Here is a 20,605-nt window from a genome sequence, read left to right as displayed (position 1 = left end):
AATACTGTCCTTAATTACCAAAGGGAGTTTGTTGAAGGACGCTTGACGGATCTACTGAATGAGTGGAAATCTTTGAAACAAGTAAATTAAATTAAAGCTACATTTTATTGTTGGTATTATGTGTGACTGTGCACAAGGTGCTTGATTCTGCCTGCATATCCGAACATGCCCTTATCTCAACATAAACATTAAATGTTTGAGGGGAGAGACATAACATTTTCACATCTGCAGGTAAAGATAAACTTTGTTTACATTTTGTTTTCATTGATGTGCTCAGGGCTTCCGACCTTGTAAACCTTTGAATAGTGTAAATGAAAGATTAAAAATCTTTTGTTTCATTTCTAGTTCGGTTCTCTTGAGCAATTCGAAGCACAGTTCAAACTAAAGATTGATGGTTTCCTTGTTGTTTGTGGCAGAAAATGTTGAAGTCAAAGTTGTATTTCATCCTTCACCATTTGTCTATGCGTGTGGGGGGGTCGTCCATACTAACACACAGGTCTTATTATCTGAGAGAGCAGCACGTAAAGTTTGCGTTACCTTGCAGTTTTTGCCCTGTTAGATTTTTAAGTGGTAATCTTGTTAGTGTGTGCTTTATAAAATGTGATCAAATTCACCCATTAAAAAGTGTTAAAAAGTCAAATCCCCTTCGCTTTGGGAAACACAAATTTGTAACAGATCACAGAAAGTGTCAAACTGAAAAAAGCACACATATGAAGTCAGTTTGCTCAATTTAAGATACATGTTTTTAGATAATTTGTGTGATATGTATGAGGAATTGATTTTCAAGTTGAAAGCACATTTTGACATAAATCTTGCTGTTTTTATTGGCGCCCTATAAAATCATGTGCAAACGTCCCACCCAAGCAACTGGTTTGCCGGGGCACTGTCACTTTATCCTTCAACTAGCACCGCCCGAGACGATTTTGATTGGTTTAGAGAAATACAAACAAACCAGGGTGCTTGATAATGGCTCCAGCCAAACTATTCTCCAGTGCTGACACAGCACTGGAGAATAGTCTGGCTTTGTGAGACCTCTCCAGATGTGACTACAATAATTAAGTCTGAGGTTAAAGGGGACCATCATTAATGAATCCTGGTCCCAGTCTGTCTCAAAAGTTTCTTTTACATTTAATAAAACTTTGCTGAGCTTTGTGAAGCAACCAAATACTTTGCCCCAGGTAGAGCAAGCGACAGGCAAATATTGATACACTGAAAAAAAGGAATTTCTGTCGATTAAACCTTAAAGAAGGATTCTGTCCATTAGGGATAAGGTTATCGTTCTTATAAGTGCGAGTCAGGATATTTAGCTTGTCCTTTTGCCAATATCCTGTTCCACTCGGTCATGTTTTACAGTCTATCCCACATTTTCTGCAGAGCCGCACAATTAATAATCCTTAAACAAATGCCGAAATAAGGGAAATTATGTCAAAAAGAGGAAAAAAACTCATCTTTAAATGCTCTAAAACAAAGATTCCATCATGTTTGTGGAATGCAGTGGTTCGCAATATGGAAACAGTTTGAATCCAGAAACCAGTGGTTAGAAAAAAATAAATACAAGAAAAAACCCGTCTAAGAAAGAGGAAAAACTTAGGAAGGGGTAAGGGGAGCCTCTGGAATTACACACCAAAACCCCCTTAGACACACACACACACAGAAGCATGCACACAGACAGACACTAACACACACACTACATACACACACTTCTTTCCTTTTCCCAACTGCTCAGCTAACCACGTTGGGTTAAGGGTGGGGTTGGTGGAGGCACGAGTATAACAGGCCTCCTTCAGTACTGTGCTCACTATTTTGTTTGAAGTGCTCCGACGTTCTCTGGCATCTTCCAAATATTCCGAAAGCTTCTCACAGAACTTCACCAGCGTGAAGGAAAGTAGATGACCGAGGAATTCTACTCTGTGAATCATGAATCTAGGAATTAAGTGCGTAAACTGACAACAACTCTGTTTCACACGTGCACATCCACAGCTTCTGTATGAATTCCTGTGCGGTGGTGTGGTTTGTGAATGCACGTGGAGCTCTCTTCACATCGCTGACATATCTCTCCTCCTGGTTGTGCAATTGAACGGACAAATGCGCAAAGATCTAAAAGGCAAATTGCTTGCATAATGTATGTTTCCAAAAATACAGAGGAGTAGGCAGACCGAGGTCTTGGCGGTGTGCCGCTGCTTCCGGGCCCTGGGCCAGCTGTTCTCACAGCACATTCACTTCGCTGGACCCGTCCTGCTGGGAGAGGTGTGATGAGAGCAGTCAGACAGCTTCTATTCTGCCACCCGGGCCTCCCCCCTGCACATCTCCCATTACACAGCCTACTGGGCTACGCAGCACATGGATCATCTCCTCTTCACTTACTGATACTCCTTTCCTCTCCTGTCCTTTCCTCTCCTCTCCTCTCATCGCCTCTCCTCCTCCGCTCTCGTCTCTTGTAAACTCTCGTGTTCTCAAATCAGCTCTTGTGTCCTCTCCTCTCTTCCTCCTCTACTCTAGTGTCCTCTCCTCTCTTCCTCCTCCTCTCACATCTTCCTCTCTCGTGTCTTTTCCTCTCTTCCTCCTCTACTCTTGTGTCCTCTCCTCTCTTCGTCCTCAACTCTTGTGTCCTCTCCCCTCTTCCTCCTCCTCTCATATGCTCCTCTCTCGTGTATTTTTCTCCCTTCCTCCTCTACTCTTGTGTCCTCTCCTCTCTTCCTCCTCCTCTCATATGCTCCTCTCTCGTGTATTTTTCTCCCTTCCTCCTCTACTCTTGTGTCCTCTCCTCTCTTCCTCCTCCTCTCATATCCTCCTCTCTCGTGTATTTTTCTCCCTTCCTCCTCTACTCTTGTGTCCTCTCCTCTCTTCCTCCTCCTCTCATATCCTCCTCTCTCATGTATTTTCATCTCTTCCTCCTCTACTCTAATGTCCTCTCCTCTCTTCCTCCTCCTCTCACATCCTCCTCTCGTGTATTTTCATCTCTTCCTCCTCTACTCTTGTGTCCTCTCCTCTCAATTCCTCTCCTCTCACGTCCTCTCCTCATGACCTGTTCTCTTTTCCTCTCCTCTTGTGTCTTCTCATCAGCTCTTATTTCCTCTCCTGTCTTCCTCCTCCTCTCAAGTCCTCTCCTCATCTCAACTCTCGTCCTCTCCTCTTTTCCTCTTCCTCTCAAGTCCTCTCCTCATTTTCTCTCCTGATCCCACTCATCTTCATCTTCATCTGCCTTCCTTCTCTAGGTGATCCTTGGGACTACTGTGTGGTGATTTCTGTGAGTGAGCATATGGAAAAGCTGAACAAGTTGGGAAATTCCTGCTAATGCCACTTATTGATTTATATTATTATAAAGGGAGCCATGGGGGAGAGTGGATTTCTCAGCTTGATGCTGCCCTTCTCTCGGCTCTAATAATGAATTTTGTGTGGTATCTTACACAGATGTTGAATTCCTACGCTGTTGAGTTCGCCTATCTTGGTGGCGGTGGTCTGTTTTTATCATTTCTTTGGGTGCTCTCCTATTACAGAACTTACATCAACAAAAATGTTGAATAGCTCAAAGAAAAGAGACGCCGGGGCCTGTAGTCTTTAAAGTTAACTGACTTTGAGAGATACAGAGCTTATTGGGGGCTTTGGCCACATGGAAAATGTAAAATCAATTATGAGCTTAAGGCCATGATGTGATGAGTGGACAGAGATTTTCCCAGTGCTACCAGCATATTTTCACTCAAGCCAACACCACATACATCCTTCACATAAATTACAGGAAAAAGGGTTTCAGGAAATTGAGTTTTCATTCAAGCACCTTTTACCCACTGCCTCATCTCAGGGGTAAACCAAGACATGAGTGAGGGAAATACATAGTTTCATTGGTTTTGTTCTGGTTATGTGCTCACACACACGCACACACACACATACATGTGCCTATACCACAAACACACCAATTCTTCAGCACTCAGCAGTCTTGAGCATCAGGGTGGTGTTGTGGTGAAGCCATATGGGGCGCCACAGCTTGAGAGACTTAGGGATTTGATAGGAGGCCCAAAGAACACACACACACATACACACACACAAACAGAAACACACACACACACCGCCTTAATTGACTTGTAAAACTCCACTAAAACGCACTTTTATGGAACAAATTTTAGACTAGTCTCAAAGATTTTGATATCAACTTCTGCCAAGCGTACAATTCTTTCCCCAACACACTGTATTTATGCACAGTCCAAGAACAATTTATACGTTTCAAGATTAAACTGTAGAAACTGCACCAAAGATTGGCTGAGTGAGTCATTTAGTAATTTTGGCTCGTGTGGATGAGATTGCAGGAGAAGTTATTGAGCTGCACAGGGCTGTAGGGGAAGTGGGCAGGGCATTTGTTAGGATATAAATGAACCCTAACTCTTTGTAAACTGACAGCTCAGGCTTCGGTGCTACTTCTGTGAGGCCCCAGTGATCCTCATGCTGCTCTTTCGGTTGCCTGGGGCATTCATCTTCAGCCCCCAACTTCACAGGCAGGTCTGAGCAAATACAATTGGGGCAATGATGTATGATCGTGTCTGCTGCCTCCCTCAGCTGAATCAAGTGCTGCCTGGTGCAGATGTTGGCTGGGTCATTCATACTGGTTTCCCTAGCCACTGGAAGGGATGGCTACAGACACTCCGGCTTTCAGGTTCTGTGGAGCTGCATAGGGGATGTGACTTTTCACAACCAGGCCTAAACCCAGCCAGGTCTCAGTCTCAAGACTCCCTCCAAACCTGCTAAATGCCTCCAGGATGTTTACCAGAGGATGAGACGGGGGAAAACGTGGCAGAGAGTGATTCCTCCGGGTTAAAGCGGAAGGTCATATCACGTTATATTCAATTATTTTGTCAGGTGGTATCATGAATATATTGGTTCATGGCCTTGACTTAATAAACTCAATAAATGTACCCTTTGGGGCCACATATCTGCAACAAGGGCCCATAGGACACTGACAAGACAGGGACAAGACCTCATCCTTGAGTCTTTGATTGTGAATCGGACCACATATAATTTCCATCATGATTGTAAATGGATTGGTATTAACTTGTGGGCAGCACTGTCATGTAAAACAATCCTATTCTAGCTTCATTCCTGCAAAAGGAATTTGCATTTGTTCCAGGAAAAAAATGAAAGCACTCTCTTCACAGCCAACTGTACTGAATGGCCTCTAACTATTTTTACCACACCTCCTTGAAGTGGCTGTTTTAAAAAATATAACAGGCTCTCTTTCACTTTGAGACCTCTCACTTGTACTTGGTTATGTAAGACAAAAGCCTTTATGTAATCAATGCAATAAACCAGCCGATAGAGGGAAAGCCCTCGGGGCTGATAGAGAGGCGTTCAGGAATTTCACACAGAAACTAAATCAGGTGATCTTTAAATGACCCTGACAACAAAATATCGTGATTGGTGGACAGTGCTGTGGTGGTGACATTAACAGCATCGTTTCATCTTTGCACATTTAGCCAGTCCCCCACAGGTTTGAAAAAGTGTGGTTTGATGACCTTCTGGACACTGGCAGTCATCTCATGAGGAAGAGGCCTGATTCATTTAATAAAACTGGAATTTCAATGTACAATTTGTATTAGCTCATCCTAGATAGGACCATCTAATCAAACCTAAAGAGCACAGCTATAACTCTTGGGAATGTGCCTTGCTCAAGGACATTTGGATTTCAGCCAGATTCTGAGCCCAGATCTTTTGGCTAAGGATCTCTCTGGCTTTGGTAACAGGCAGGGGATAGGTGTGTGTGTGTGTGTGGGGGGGGGGGGGGGGGGGGGGGGGGGGCAGTTGGTTACCAATTATCATTTTGGTGCTAACTCCAAGATCCTTCTGGTGTGTCCTGAAAAGAAGCTAAATCAGTGGAGGGCCAGAGTAAACAGGGAACTGAGAGGTGGCGTCTGGGATGCCTGAGGAAAGGCCACACGTCAGGGTGCCAGTGGTTCTCACTGTCGAATGGCTGACTGAATAATCCCTGATATTCCTCCATGATCTAAACCTGCAGCACTGTGTAGCAATAGAACACTGTGGCATTGTGTCCCTGCTCTTAAGGAGTCTGTGATTCATTTACTGGCAGCACTCTCTGGATCCATGCACTGTAGTTTTTTTCTCATCGTCAGTAACTGGAGTGAGCTCCATCATTTTGAAACTTCAGGGAAAACTAATTTTGACAAGGAATCTACAGCTGCAAAGCAGAAACACTTACCCAACACTCATATGGAACCAAATTTGTTTTGTTAAAAGTGACTTGTTTTCAGAAAGTAAAGTGTTAGTGGTTTCTCCAAGCCTTTGAGTTTGAGTTTGGCCATATTTGGAAAATTCCCTATTGATTATGCTGATCTTTGTCCTCTGTGTAATGATGCAATAGTGCTCCCTGCTGGCGGAGAGTAAGAGACTATAGTAATGGTACCTCGTCTTTTTTATGAAAGAAGATGCTTCCATTATATTTAATGAATCTTTTAACCTGTAATTGTGTAAGACTGTGCCTTTTGACACATTTTAGCTTATATATTATTGATTATACTTTCATGAAGGTGCTTGATGCTTTGTTTGCATGTAGGAATAATAGATTCCAACATGCAAAGATTTTATCTCATTTGAATCTTGTCATCTGATCGTCTCGACTCTCTTTTTTCTCCAGGTGCTTGCTCCTGTGCCAGATCCGTGGTACACAATGAGGGTGCAGAGATGAGCCTGCAGCAAGCAGTCCTGTCCCTGCAGGTCCCGCCCCTGGACATTTACTGATTCATACAACCCAGAGGACGATGCCCCTGTCTCCCAGACAGCACTTCTGAGGACCAGGCCTTCACAGCACGCATTGTGCACCATGGCAGGAGAGACTCAGCGATTGCACGCTGTCAAAGAGCTGGACGCTGAGTCCAAACTGCAGGATGAGGGGAAGGCACTGGAACATAGAGACAAAACCACAAAGGAGTCTTCAGAGCACTTTTCAAACACCGGCACTGAGGCCAGAGCCAGCGGCATAGGGGCCAAAGTTGAAAAACTAGAGAAGGGAAGGGACTGTCCTCAGCAGAGAGAGGCTGTCATACGGCCACAGCAAGCAGGGAAGATTGACTTCAGGTCACTGCAGAAGAGATCCAAATTTACCACTGACAGGACTTGGTCAAGTGGTAAAGTCAGCCCCCAGTCCCCGAGCGGAAAGGGCCGCAGCCGAGAGAAGGGGAAGCGGTCGGGGAAGGCAGAGCGTGGCAATCCGCAACAGCTGTACCGACTTAGCATTACAAATCCTCGCTCCAACAACCCCATCGGCATCGCCTACCCACAGCAGAAGGTTGCGCCACCCAAGAAGTTGGAGACCAGTCGTGGCCCGCTCATGGGCAGCTACAGATTCCACGTCCCCAGTATACCAGAGAGAGAGGCCGAACTACAACAAGAAGAGCTCAACTACAGCCGCTGCTTCCAGGAGGCCTCCTCTAACCTCACCTCCCCAAGTTATACCTCAAAGGCACTGGTCTCCTCAAGTGCAACTTCCTCCCTCCCGCACCCACCTGTGTCTCAGCAGCAGCAGCAGCAGTCTGCCTCGATGGAGAACAGCAGCACGCAGCCTGGCAGTCAGCTACTGCTGGCAGACTTTCATCTGAGTGGCTCTAATACATGGCAGTCCCCTGAACGGACTTTTAATGGTGCTACCTATGGGGTTTCTTCACAAAAATCCACTGCCCTTTCAGAAGCCAACAAAGCAGGTGCCTTCGTGCCGGGTCCTTTTCAATATGGATATAATTTCTTGGAAGAAGCGACCTCTGACTCTTTTTCCTGTGAACAGAACTCTCAATCACAAGACTTTGCAGACTCCTCCATAGGTTCAGTTCATGTGACCCACAACTCATTTTCCTTTACAGCCGGAGAAGGAGAAAACGGTGCTCCGAACGGCAATCAGTTCAGTAATGAGCAGCAGTCGGAGGATGGAAGCTCTTATTCTCACTCCCCACCGTCACATTATATTCAAGGGGTAGCGTCCTCCATCCAGTGTCCGAGGAATATGAGTGAGGACTCAGCCAGCAGTGACAGCTCTGGCTCCAGCTCACAGCAGACAGAGCAGGGGAAGACATTGTTGCCTGAGAGCATAGAAACTAACGGACAGGCAGACAACAGAGATGCAACAATCACCTCGGGGAGTAAGAGGAGCTGCCACCCTAAAGACACAGCTGCCAACAAGAGAACATTCATACAAGGAACTGTGCACCACACAAGAAATATTTCACAACAAGGCCAGGGCTCACAAATGCGGTTTTCCAGCAAAACATTTAACAGCCCCCCGGTCAATAGCATTCACACAGGCTCAATGACCTTTGATAAGAACATTAATAATAAGGTACTTAATAGGATACCACACTCCTGGGAAGGTCCAAGTAAGACATATTCACCAGCTGATCAAAACTCAATTCAGTATTCTGACATGAACGATAAGTTTCAGTTCCAGGAGCAGCCAGGTCTTGACCAAAGGCCAAATTCATCTAAGACTAGCAGAATGCCCTGGCAGCAGATACGGCCCACCCCTGCCATGCCAAGCCAAAGGAGAGTCGAGTTAACTCGGCAAATAAGCAATCAAAAATTAGCCTACATTGTTTCCCCATCCGACTGGCATGATGACAGTAAATCACATAATAACAGTGTCCTGAAAACCAGCAGGACCAGCGATGGGTTTTCAAACCAGAGACAGGAGACTGTGAAACATAACACAGTCTCAACTTTCAAAGAAGGGATGAGCCACGCACAAGTATGCGAGTCAAAAAATAAGGCTGTATACTTTGGACTCAACCAGTCTATTCCAGTGGCGTCAAGGAACTACAGCTATCCACCACTACAGGTCCCGCCTATGGGACTTATGATGGTGTCGCCTTATGAATCCCCATTGCCCTCCCCAGTTCAGAACCACGCATCTAGTACCTGCTCCTCCCTCTCCCCGGCATCAAACAGCCCTGTAAACATCAGTTCAGAGGACACTCAAATGTTAAAGTCTGCACCGCCGCACACATTTTACCACCAGCACCAAACAAAGACTCAGCTACCATCCGATCACCTGAGCCCTCACCACCACCAGTTTCATTCGGATGCGTCACGAAACCTCACGTACGCACCAGACCGAGCCAAAGATGACTTGATGAGCTACATGCAAAATAGCACACACCAAAAGACGGCTTTGGACAGAAACAAAGGTTACATGGACAGTTTTGGTGTGGAGCATCACCAGCCTCCACCGCCGTACTCCGCACATCAGCTGTTAGCCACCTCATTAGCCACAGCCAATCTCGACCAGTTAGACGTGCTTCTGACGTGCAAGCAGTGTGATCAGAATTTCAATAACCTGGCTTCGTTTCTCGGCCATAAGCAATACTGTGCTCAACACACGTTTGCACAAAATGACCTCAAAGACATATCAAAGATGGAGGACAGCAGGAAGTTTCACGCAGAACCATCTAAAGCAGTGTCGTCCGTGTCGAATGTTTCAATGACCAGGTGCCCGTCCGACCTTCACCTATCCCTGTTGGGCCTCAATAAAAATGGAGAGCTGATGTCTGACAGTGAAACCAAAGGAGACAGTAAAGATGATCCCATGAAACTGAACCTGTTCTCTGGCCCAAGCAACATCCCTGTCCCTCTCCCTGACTTGGAAATTGAGGACGCCAAATTAGACAGCCTAATCACAGAGGCCTTGAATGGACTGGGCTATCAGTCAGACAATGCAGAGATAGACAGCAGCTTCATCGATGCATTCGCTGATGACGAGCTCACCACCGTCAAAGCTACATCGCACAAGCAATGTCTGAAAACCAAAGAGTCCCTGGTCATTGAGAGCAATAATAAACAAGCAGCAGATGATGACAGGCCTTTCACACAGGGAAAGTGTTTTTACGACTCTGATGTTGAAAGCACCGAGACAGGTAAACAGTACACAGAGAGCAAACTTGAGAAAATATCTCTGAATTTGGAACAAGATGAGAAGATTAACATAGAAAAAGAAGCCTCTCATAAAAATGCAAGAATCGCCTCGAGGGAGACGAGGAGGGAACAAGATAGCAAAGTGAAAGAGGCGACAAAGCTGTGCAAGAGGGAGGATGAAAATGCAAGCGCACACAGATTCCTCTTATCCAGCAAGTTGTCCGAACGGTGTGGTGGGAAAAGCTTTCAGGACGGCTCCACACTGCGAGGGTCAAAGCCCTCACTGGTCTCTACATCTCCAAACTCAAGGGCTGCAATGAAAGACAGCAAGAGGAAAAGCTCTGGAGGCGGCACCTGGAGCAAAGAACTCATCCACAAAATAGTTCAGCAGAAAAATAAGCTCAATAAGCTTCATGTTAAAGGCACCAAAAATCTGCAGTTATCCTTGGTGATGGAGAGACTGACTCCCACTGTACAGAACCCTGGGTTTGGAGAATACGACTATGTCTCAGACTCAGAGGACGAATGTGAGCCTGTGAAGATAGCAAGCCAAGGTCGACTGAATCAAAGCAGCCGCTGCAAATACACGTACAGCAAAGAGTGCAAATGGCGAGCACGGAGCGAGAGGGACCAGGCGGCGTGGAGGCACGAGTCAAAGGAGTGTTTTGAGGTGAAAAAAAGCGAGGAAGTTTCTCTCTCGCCTGAAAAACACGGTTCTCACCAGAGACTCCGGAGAAGGGGAAGCCGGTCATCGACAAGCAGTGAACTCAGCACATCTGTGAGTGTTTCAAGTGATAGCATCAACAGCCCCAAAAGCACTGACCGCACTGACTCAGACTGTGAGAAGAAGACGGACATGAGAAAGAAAGACTCTCCGGAGCAGAAAACCTACGATAGGTCCTCCCCACAGAAGTTATGTAAAGACCCCAGCACACTAGCACTAACGTTCACTAAATCTGTCAGGAAGTATAACGCTGACAAAGGGGTTCTTACTGAAAACAAAGACAGTCCACCGAATCCAAAGCATCACTCGAACACAGGCGATGCCAATCCGGTGTCATCCTTGCACGAAGCAAAAGACACAATGAGAAACTATGAAAGAAGCAGAATCTCCCATTCAAAATCCAGAGAGAAGCTGTTGTCTCATACAAAAGAAGCCGGCGCATCAGTCAGCTCAGACAGAGACACTCTGCACAGAGCCAACGGCACATGCCCCAAAGAAGAAGCAATGCAGAGTACGGATAACAAGCAACTCCACTTTGATTCACAATCTCCCATCATCAACAAAGAAACCGATTTCAATCATGACGCATACACAAACGGTAAAGGCCAAGGGGGGGCTAAAAAAACACAGCTAGAGCTATCGGACTGTACCAGTCGGAGTGTCTGCATGGTGAAAGAGGCGATCACTTTAAGCAACGAACTAGAGGAGCACAAGCCTGTGTCTCTATGCACGTCTCTGATGGATGAGGTGTGTCTATCTCCCACCGAAAGCCAGGCCCCGCTGATACAGAAAGATACGCTCCATCTCATGCCCTATCCTCTGGATCAGGAACAGGGGCTCATGAAATCCCCACTTTCGTTCGACACCTCGTCGATGTTCGGGGAACTGGCAGGCTTCGACGGTGGCATCTACTCAGATCTGCCCATTCAGAAAGAGGGTTTCCATTCAATAGAGAGCACCTCCGACAAAAAGGAAGAATTTGTGTCGTCCTTCTCTCCCTTTCTGGAACAAAGAGACTGGAGCCTTATCGTTAGCCCGGTTCTGCCAGATGAGATATCTCAGTACAAAGACAACTCTGAGAAATCAAATGAAAAGAAACCAGATTACAATCACGTCCCTTTGTCTCTGCCAGAAAAAATAATCGACTACAGCACAAATCTCAACAGCTGCGCATCGGAGGATGAGCTGGAGATAAAGAGAATAGTGAACGAGCTTGAAACCCAGCTGCAAACAACAAAGTTGGAAAGTCCACCACTGCTCGCTCAGGACGTCCCCAAGCAGATGCAAATGAGCAAATTTTCACCTTTACGTCTGAGTGATGAGTCGGAGTGTGACCCTGCTGGTCTGGATATGAGGTGCACTGTGCAAACGATGGACGAACCAATGACCAGAATGTCCTCTGAGCCTTTCACCGAACCCGGGCTCCCGTGGTCCAGTCCATTCCAGTTTGAACTGATGGGTGGACACCACAGTCCCCATACGTCAAGTCAAAATGAACCAAGGGCGCATTTTACTGAAAAAGACAATGATGCAAAGAATGTGATCGCCACAGCCTCACATATTGAAAACTCACAGCTCCACCATGACGGGAAATCACAGGAGAGAAGTGAGGAAACACAGGCTCCGCTAGAAACAAAGGAAGATATTTTAGAACAGAAGAGATACACGGAAAACCTCATGAAAAGCCTGGAAGTGATTTCCGACTCTATATTCAAAAAAGAACCCATTATATCAGAACACAAGGAGCCGAACGTCACCTCGCTCACCAGTCAACAGCATCAAGAAACTAAAAGTCAGACAGCTGATGCAGTTGAGAGAGAAGATCACAGCGAAAAGGAAGCAATTACCGAGACGAAGAATATATTATCACTTCCAAATATCAATGAGCGGGAGGATGATATTGAATTCATTCTGAGTGAGTCACAGTCGTCTCTCTCCACCAGCACTGACCCCGCCGTCGATGGAAACAAGCCAATTTCATCACAGCCAAGTGCGCCCTCAGAAAGCAATGATGGTGAGGGCGAGACGAAAGTCACATCAGAGGAGGATGTCGCTGAGAATAGGAATCTGATTGAGTCTGCTCACTGCTCGAGTGTGGTGACACCAGGCCCTCACCAGGACTCCTGTGGGAGGGGCGGTGCAGAAATAAACATGAATCACTTATCTATAAACAAAAGTGATGGCCAAGAACACTTGACTATGGTTAGCTGTGAGGCAGCAGAGGCAGTGAAGGGAATCATTGGTCAAACTGGCAGCCATCCTTCATCGCCAGCTTTACCTAACACCCTGGCTAATCTGCAAGAATCCTCCCCCATTTTTAACCATGGAGAATTTAGTACATCACATGCTGGTGAATTCAAAGTGGAGCATTCAGGGGATTTGGTCGATTCAGTTGAAACAGCAGGAAAAGATCATTTGATCAGACTTTCTCCCAAAATGTGTAGCCCTTCTCAAATTTGCGGTGGAAGTCCAGCAGCTGATTTGTCAGTGGAGATCGTTATAACGGAACAGCCCTGCAGTCCGTTAGTAGAGGACGCCAACACGGGGAGCTCCAGTCACTGCTCGCCCTTCCAGGAAGCCCAGTCTTTAGAGGGACAACACAATCTGTTGATCCTCTCACAGGCCGACGACCTCATTGACAGTGTTTCCTGTGAAGCCGCTCCATTTAATGACTCTTTGAAAGCCGACGAAGGTGTTACCTTCGACACTATTCAGATACAAGAAGGGATTTTGCATGTACAGGACATTAAAGAGCATCTTCCTATTGATTTCATGGCAAGTCACCAAAACTCACCGTGCAGAGAGGAGATGGAGGAAAGTCCCTGCCTTTTCCTGAACGCTGCCCCATCAAGCAGTCCTCTTTTATCACCCTCTATTCAAACACCCGAGCAGAAACTGGAGCTAGAGGAAGATTCATGTCAGCCACATATCGAAGGCAGTAATGGGACTGTCGAGAAAGACTCAAGTCCAAATGGGAAATCGCCCTCAAACAAAGACGTGGCTCTAAACCAGGAGGAGCAACTGAACACAACAGCTGAGATGGAGTTTTCTTTGATAAGTCCTCCTCACCTGGATCTCGGAATAACAGAGAGTCAAATCTCCAGCCCTGAAACCACCAGTCCCACCAGAACAGCAGAGGTGGAGAGGGAGCGAGATCCAATGTACGAGTTCAAGCTCAGCCCCCTCAACTACACCAGCATCGCAGATGAGCCTCCCCACCTGAACCAGTACAACTACATACCAATTTCACCAGCCGGCAAACCTGACGACAACGCAGACATGAAGCAGAGAGATGACTGTGAACCATGTGACTTGAGCGTTAACCCTGCACTGATTTTCAACAAAACTGAAACAGAAATGAAACTGAACACAGACACCACATCTGAAATGAATGGATCAGATGAGTTGCTAGACCTCCAGCAGCATATCAAATTCACATGTTTTTCAATGGGTCTCCTAGCTGAAACAAACAGTGCAAATTCCTCAGCTGGTGATTTAGAAAAGGACTCGGAGATTCGCCCTGATCCATCTGAACCTATTGAGCAACTGCAAATCCGTGCGGACATGCTGCGAGAGGATGAGTCAGTCAATTTAAACTCTCACAAGGCTTCGGCTGAGGACAGTGCACTCCTCAGAAAAGACATTTCAGATGGTACGCCCACTCCTAAGCCACTCATCATCTGTGAAAACGAAAAAATGCCTCTCCCACCAGACCCGGCAGAGAAGGATGCCACAATAGAGACTGGCCAGTGTTCAATAACACACAAAGTACACAGAGAAACGCAGCAGAAAAAGACCAAGAGCGACACTCAACAGGGGAAAGTGCTCTGTGAAATCTGCTTCATGTGTTTCAGGACGGTGCCGGGGTTAAAGAGACATAAGGCCATGAAACATTTGGTCCGAGCTGAAAAACACATCGGCCTGCAGAAAACATCTAACCAACGGGGGACTTTGCTTATTTATGAATCGTCCCAAACTACAGAGAAAGAACATAAAGATGATTCACGGACCTGTTACTCTGCAAAAATAGATGGGCTGTCTGAGACAAATAACACTCTCAAATCTAAAGCATCAGAGACTGAGTCAGCCCGGGAGGAAATGGCAACCAAGACGAGTGCGGTGGCAGTGGATGAAGTAGGCCATCAGAACTCTCTGCTGCCAACAAAAGCCAGGAAGAACAACAAAGCCAGGAAGAACAAGAACAGCGAGCTAAACATAAAGCCCGACCCTTTCTCTGATGAGATCCTGAATATATTAAAAACAGACATACTTCAAGCAATAACTCCGGAATTCAAAAGTGCTGCACTTCAATTGCCCCGCAAATCTCCCGATGAGCAGGTGGAAATCAATGAGGGAACTGTCGGTGGAGCAGAGGAATTCCCCGTCACTTCAGGCTCTAGCTTTGATAATGTACCACCACCGCCAACAAAAGACACAAATGCACTTACTGAAACTGCAGAGCTAAATCCGGTCACTCATATGGTGGAAATGAAATGTACGAGCGTCACAGAGGGGGCAAATGGCGAAGTATGTGCAGATAATAATGAGGAAAGTGACATAGGAGCAGACAAATATATAATTAGCGAATGTGATGAGTCCAGAAAGACTCCGTGTCCCGTGGAGGAGATGTGTTACCAGAGAGGAACGGACGAGAGCCTCGCCCAGGAGATTCTTAGGAAAGTGGCAGTCGAGATCAAATGCGAGAAAACTGTCCCATCAGACGAGTTACATCCTCTCTCCTGTCTGAATGCGTCCCCCCTCAGTTCCCCTGCCTTAAGCTGCGATCTGAAGGCCTTACTCGACGACGACACCACATTCTCGCAGCTGTTCCCAAGAGATGAGGAGGCCAAAAGGAAAAAGTGCACGAGGGATTACAGCAAAAGAAACAAAAGACAGAAGCTCCTGCCCGACTCGGATCAGCCTCAGGATTATCCTCCTTCAGAGACTTCGGTGCAAAGTAAAAATCGATTCGTGGAAAACCAGTCAAAGCAGATATTCACTGAAGATCAAACAAAACAGTGTGAGTACGAGACGATATCTATTGATGATGCCATCTTGTTGAATATGTGCCACAAAAGCTCTTTAAAAGCCGATGACAAGCCGCTGTCAGACATTAAACAAAGAGAGGAGAAGGATGCACCTGAAAATGTCAAAGGGCCTGTCAACAATCTCTTGAATCCACTTGAGAGCACCATTGATAAATCCTTGATAGAATGGAGTGGGTCCACTGACTTCCGCGTGACCCCTGACCCCAGCACCTGTAAACCAGAGGCTCCACAAGCACCTTGCCCCCCATCCCTTCCTGCTGCCCCATATCCTGCGGAGCCATGTGTCACAGAGAATGTCCAACCCTTCCACAGCATCGACATCCAGAGCATCAACACCACATTTCAGCTTCCTGAGGTTCAGTTCTTTGACTCTAACACCGATATCTCGGTGGCTCCAAATATTGCAAATGTGGACGTGGAGAGAAGAGATAATGAAAAGTCCAAGAAAGTGGTAGAGCGGCGAGGCCGGAAGCGTCAAGATGGTGGAATAAAGATCAAAGAAAAGCAGTACAAGTGTAAAGTGTGCTTCACTTGGTTCCTCACCCTGGGGGAGCTGAACTTTCACAAGTTATCCCACAACCCGTCTCCACCTCCGACCTGCTACATGTGTGTTCAGCGCAAATTCAGCTCCCGCGAGCAACTGAGAGACCATCTGACGGAGAAACACGCCAAGAACAAGACGGGGATCTGGACCTGTGGAATGTGCTTGAAGGAGATATCAGATGTGTGGATGTACAATGAGCATTTGCGGGAACATGCCACCCAGTTTGCCCGGAGGGGTCAGAATCAAGGTTCCATATTAGACATGCCAGGCTGCTTCATGCAGGAGACGGCCGTGAAGAACTTTATCACCTCGATCATGCAGCACCGCCCGAGCAAAGCTATGAGAGATTCCAGCAAAGTCAGTAAAGTGCAGGAGAAAGCTGCTGGTGCTGCTGCTGCTGCTGCTGCTGCTGCTGCTGGCCGCGCCATGGGAGACGGGAAACCTTCAGAGGGGGCTGAGCCCAAACTTCACAAAGCTAAAAGCAGCAGCGGAGCAGGCGGGAAGCAAAGCACATTAACCCATCTGGAGGTCCTCCACAACACGGAGACATCTAAAAGTGTGGAGATGCATCCCAACTGCAAAGACCCCTCAAGAGACTGCCACCACTGCGGGAAACAGTTCCCCAAGCCTTTCAAACTCCAGAGGCACTTAGTGGTTCACAACTTGGAGAAGATTTTCCTGTGTCATAAATGTCCCGTCACCTATCAGGAGGCGCGGGCGCTTAAAGAGCACCTGAAGAGAGCGCACGAGGAGGCGGAGGAGCTCGATTCGAAGCACACCACCCTCTACACCTGCGAGCTCTGTGCCGATGTCATGCATGTGATTAAAAAGTCCTTCATCTGCAGCACCTGCAACTACACCTTCTCCAAAAAGGAGCAGTTTGATCGTCACATGGAAAAGCACCTGTCTGGGGGTAATACAATTTTCAAATTCCGAGGTGTTCTCAGACCTGTCAAAGCATCCGCACCCAATGAAGATGAATGTGTTTCTCCTGCAAGTAAGAAGAGACGGATTCTCTCTGACAGTTTGCAAGACAGTAGCTCAGACAGCGGAATTGGCAGTTTAAGCTCAGTGCACTTAAATCAAGACTCTGAGACGCTGTCCTCAAAACCCTTCACAGCCGACGACTCCACACAGACCAACACAAAAGAATACCACAGCATCGCAAGCAGCTCCAACGTGAAGACCGAGGACATGGTGGAGGACTACTCTGAGCTACTTGTGGAGCTGGAGAAGTGTATACACATGGGTTCATCAGAGTCGGCCTCACCCAAGAAAGAGGAAGTTGACCCAACTCCCTCGCCTACTCCTGATAAAGAGGGCAAGGGAAAATCAATGACTGAGCCATGTGATGTGAAAGAGGAGAATGAGTCAGTCTGCATTAGAGCAGAGACGACCTCATGGTCAGCATCTAGAGAGAGCCGCGGTGTGGGGGAGGTGATTATTAAAGGGAAGGAAAGCTCAGCTGGAGGTGACAAAGCCCAGGTGGAAGGAAACAACTATTTGTTTGCACATGGTGAGGAGTCTCCTGTCGGCTTAAGAGACAATCAAATCATTTCAAAGACACATGCAAAGCATGAATTAGCTGTTGACGTGACGGAGCAGCAGAGGGATGATGAGCGGTGGCAGCACACTTCAAAAACGTTCAGTAATGACAGCAGACAGCAAACTTGCTCTCACGGTGCTGAGCAAGACGGCAGCTGTCAGGCGAAAGACAAAGCTGCCAAAAGCATCGACAACACTAAAAACAGCAGCACCAAGGCACCAGAATCAACACCTGTCCTCCACTCCAAGGTCTCCCTCAACACCTCCTTCTCAAATGAGGATAAAGAGTCTCTGAGACCACAGAAGAAGAGGAAGGACATGAAATCCCCCCACAGCCTTCAGAGGGTTTCCTCCCCGACCACACAGGAGAACTTTGTTGTTGACTCTCGGCCCAAAAAGAAATTCCGGCCAAGCAAGTGCTCGATTCCCTCCCTGCAACGGAAGACAGACGGACCCAGCGACTATACCGTGTTGTCGTCCGTGCGGGACGACGCTGTGATCAACAAAATAGTTTCCAAGTGCAAGACTGCAAACTTGGGTCTGCAGTCCAAAAGAAGTTTGCTTGATAGCTGCACGCCAAAGAAAGTTGACATTGTGAACCCTCTAAATGGGGATTATAAAACCAAAAAGGGACCTTTGGGGCGCTCTTTGCATCCCCCTATTTCTAAAGCGTCTTCAGTTCCCATGAACAATTCTCTGAACAAATCTAGGCCAAAGATGGGGGTGAGGTCGATGGAGAGCCATTCCTACCGGACAGCAGAGTCCCAGAACCACCTCTTAAGCCAGCTGTTTGGCCAAAAACTCACTAGCTTTAAGATTCCTTTAAGGAAGGACACGTCAGAAACGATTAACTGAGTGGGGTTTGAGGGATCTGTGAACAAGAGACTGTAAATGTTTAAGACGAATGAATAATGGTGAATGATATTGCACAGCTATTTTCTGTGAAATGCTATCTTTAAATACTTACATAGTCACTTTATGTCTTATTTGTACATTGTTATTATGCAAATGTGAGGACGAATGGCAGATATGAATTTTGGATCAAAAATGAATATGCTATTTGGGAAAATCCATAAACTGCTTTCCCCTATGTTGGATATTGTCCTTTTCAGAGATTATATTTCATTTACCTAAAGGAAAGAAAAAAAATAATACTTGAAAATACAGTAAAATATGTTCCTCTAAGAAATGCATGTTCATTTTGCATTCATTATATGATTTTTATCAGTTTAAGTCTTTTTTTTGCAAATGACGTCATAACTGACCTGGACTTTTGTCTGTTCACCTTTCGTAAATGCTTACAACATATTCCTTTTGTATTATTTTTTTAACTTTACTGTACTGCATCAACAGTGATCATTTTAGCCCTTTTGTATAAACATTACCTGGTGCTACGTTGTGTTTTTACTTTTAATGTGAACGCCAATGTCCTCGGAAGGGAACATGAGATCTGTAGCAGTTGCAGTACTTTCATCCCAATGATTTTACTGGTTCCCTAATGTTTATTAAAGATACTGTGTAAACCATTCAATACTTCAAATGTAGACTGTTAAGACACGAAATAAGGAAAAGCTTCTGATATCTTCCTAAAGCTCTTTGGATGAACTCAGGTGCATTCAAGGACTTCACAGTCCCAATCCCTGTATTCAGAGTTCTTCCCATGCACTGATAATACCACACATCAACCACAAACTCAGTCATGTGTGTCTGCAACTCCTCAGACAACTGTTTGATTATGAATAGTATTTACTAAGACAACAAAGGTGCTTTATCTTGTTTATACTGTATGTATCTTATATTGTACAATATTGTAGGTATAGGATTGTTTGGTGTAATGCTTCATGTCAAAGTTTTATTTTAATAATGTGCAAAAAAGATTCAGAGAAGAAAGGAAAATGCAGTGCCTCTTGCAAGTTGTAAAGTGGTTCACTAAGTGCATCTTTTATAGTTGGTTATTAAAGATCTGTATTGGTCTCTCCTTGCTCTGTTCTTCCTCTTTTTTCTTCATGACATGTTTTTGCAAATGTTCCCACTTCCATCCCTGCGGACTGCAGCTGTCACCGCGTGCATCAAACACTGGAAGCAGTGGAAGCTGCTTGTGCCTAGAGGCAAAAAACAGGTGCACGCACAACAAAGTCTGACTTCATTTTTTTCCGTCTTCAGATCAGCATAAATGCATCTTTACTACAGAGGAACATTCAACACAAGACAGTTACATTTATCCAGCCATATGTTCCAGTCATCACAAACACAGTTGAGCAGGTGGCAGGGAGCTCTCACTTCTGTCGGTCGCATTCCCCCCACGTGTAAAATGGCTTCTATTCTTATGTGAACACTTGTCATCATCACATAGGAATAAAAAGCCATAGCGCACATGTAGAAACCCACAGGGCACAGATGACAAGTTGTGTTCTCACGTCATCCACTGAATTAACATGAGACCTGGGGAAAGGGGTGGGGCAAGAAAAGAGGGGAGACGGGAAGCAGGTTATTTTTTTGTCAAGAAATGAAACTTCAACTGCAAAGTGGAATACAATAGACTATATTTATCTTAGCGGGGTAGAGGTACTTAAATCGAGATATGTACAAATATACATGAACCACAAACTGAATATAAAGATATTCTTACATATAGGGCCAAATATTGAAATGCATGCAACGGCTGTATAACACAATATCTCGATCCATAATGTTTCACGAGTTGCTCACAGCCTTAATATCCTTTTGTGATGTGATGTAACTGAATTCTAAGGCCTCATAAGTACGTCCAGAACATGTCACAAGTTTGTGTTCACATGATAAACAACCAGGGAACCGCGTGTTGATTCTAACGCCGTCCTCCAGAGA

The 20,605-nt window shown here is 45.9% G+C and overlaps 1 protein-coding gene across 1 annotated transcript; it reads left to right on the top strand.

The window, feature by feature from the left end:
- Positions 1-7,198: 7,198 nt before the first annotated feature.
- On the top strand, positions 7,199-20,186 carry LOC133955047 (uncharacterized). Its single transcript, XM_062389689.1, has 3 exons — positions 7,199-8,132; positions 8,790-11,976; positions 13,090-20,186. The coding sequence occupies exons 1-3, from the start codon at positions 7,331-7,333 to the stop codon at positions 18,611-18,613; spliced, it is 9,513 nt and encodes a 3,170-aa protein (XP_062245673.1). The 5' UTR covers positions 7,199-7,330; the 3' UTR covers positions 18,614-20,186.
- Positions 20,187-20,605: the final 419 nt, after the last annotated feature.

The sequence above is a fragment of the Platichthys flesus genome, chromosome 6, assembly GCF_949316205.1.
Source record: "Platichthys flesus chromosome 6, fPlaFle2.1, whole genome shotgun sequence".
Classification (NCBI taxonomy): domain Eukaryota; kingdom Metazoa; phylum Chordata; class Actinopteri; order Pleuronectiformes; family Pleuronectidae; genus Platichthys; species Platichthys flesus.
The sequence above is the reverse complement of the archived record's forward strand: the minus strand, read 5'-3'. Positions and strand labels throughout refer to the sequence as shown.

What these genes read in the sequence shown, in the direction of transcription:
- LOC133955047 (XM_062389689.1), top strand. Translation starts at nt 7,331, where the DNA reads ATGGGCAGCTACAGATTCCACGTCCCCAGTATACCAGAGAGAGAGGCC. An exon ending in TGCAACAATCACCTCGGGGA is followed by an intron (nt 8,133 to 8,789) that starts GTAAGAGGAGCT and finishes AGTCTATTCCAG; the next exon opens with TGGCGTCAAGGAACTACAGC. An exon ending in CCTGCTGGTCTGGATATGAG is followed by an intron (nt 11,977 to 13,089) that starts GTGCACTGTGCA and finishes TTGCGGTGGAAG; the next exon opens with TCCAGCAGCTGATTTGTCAG.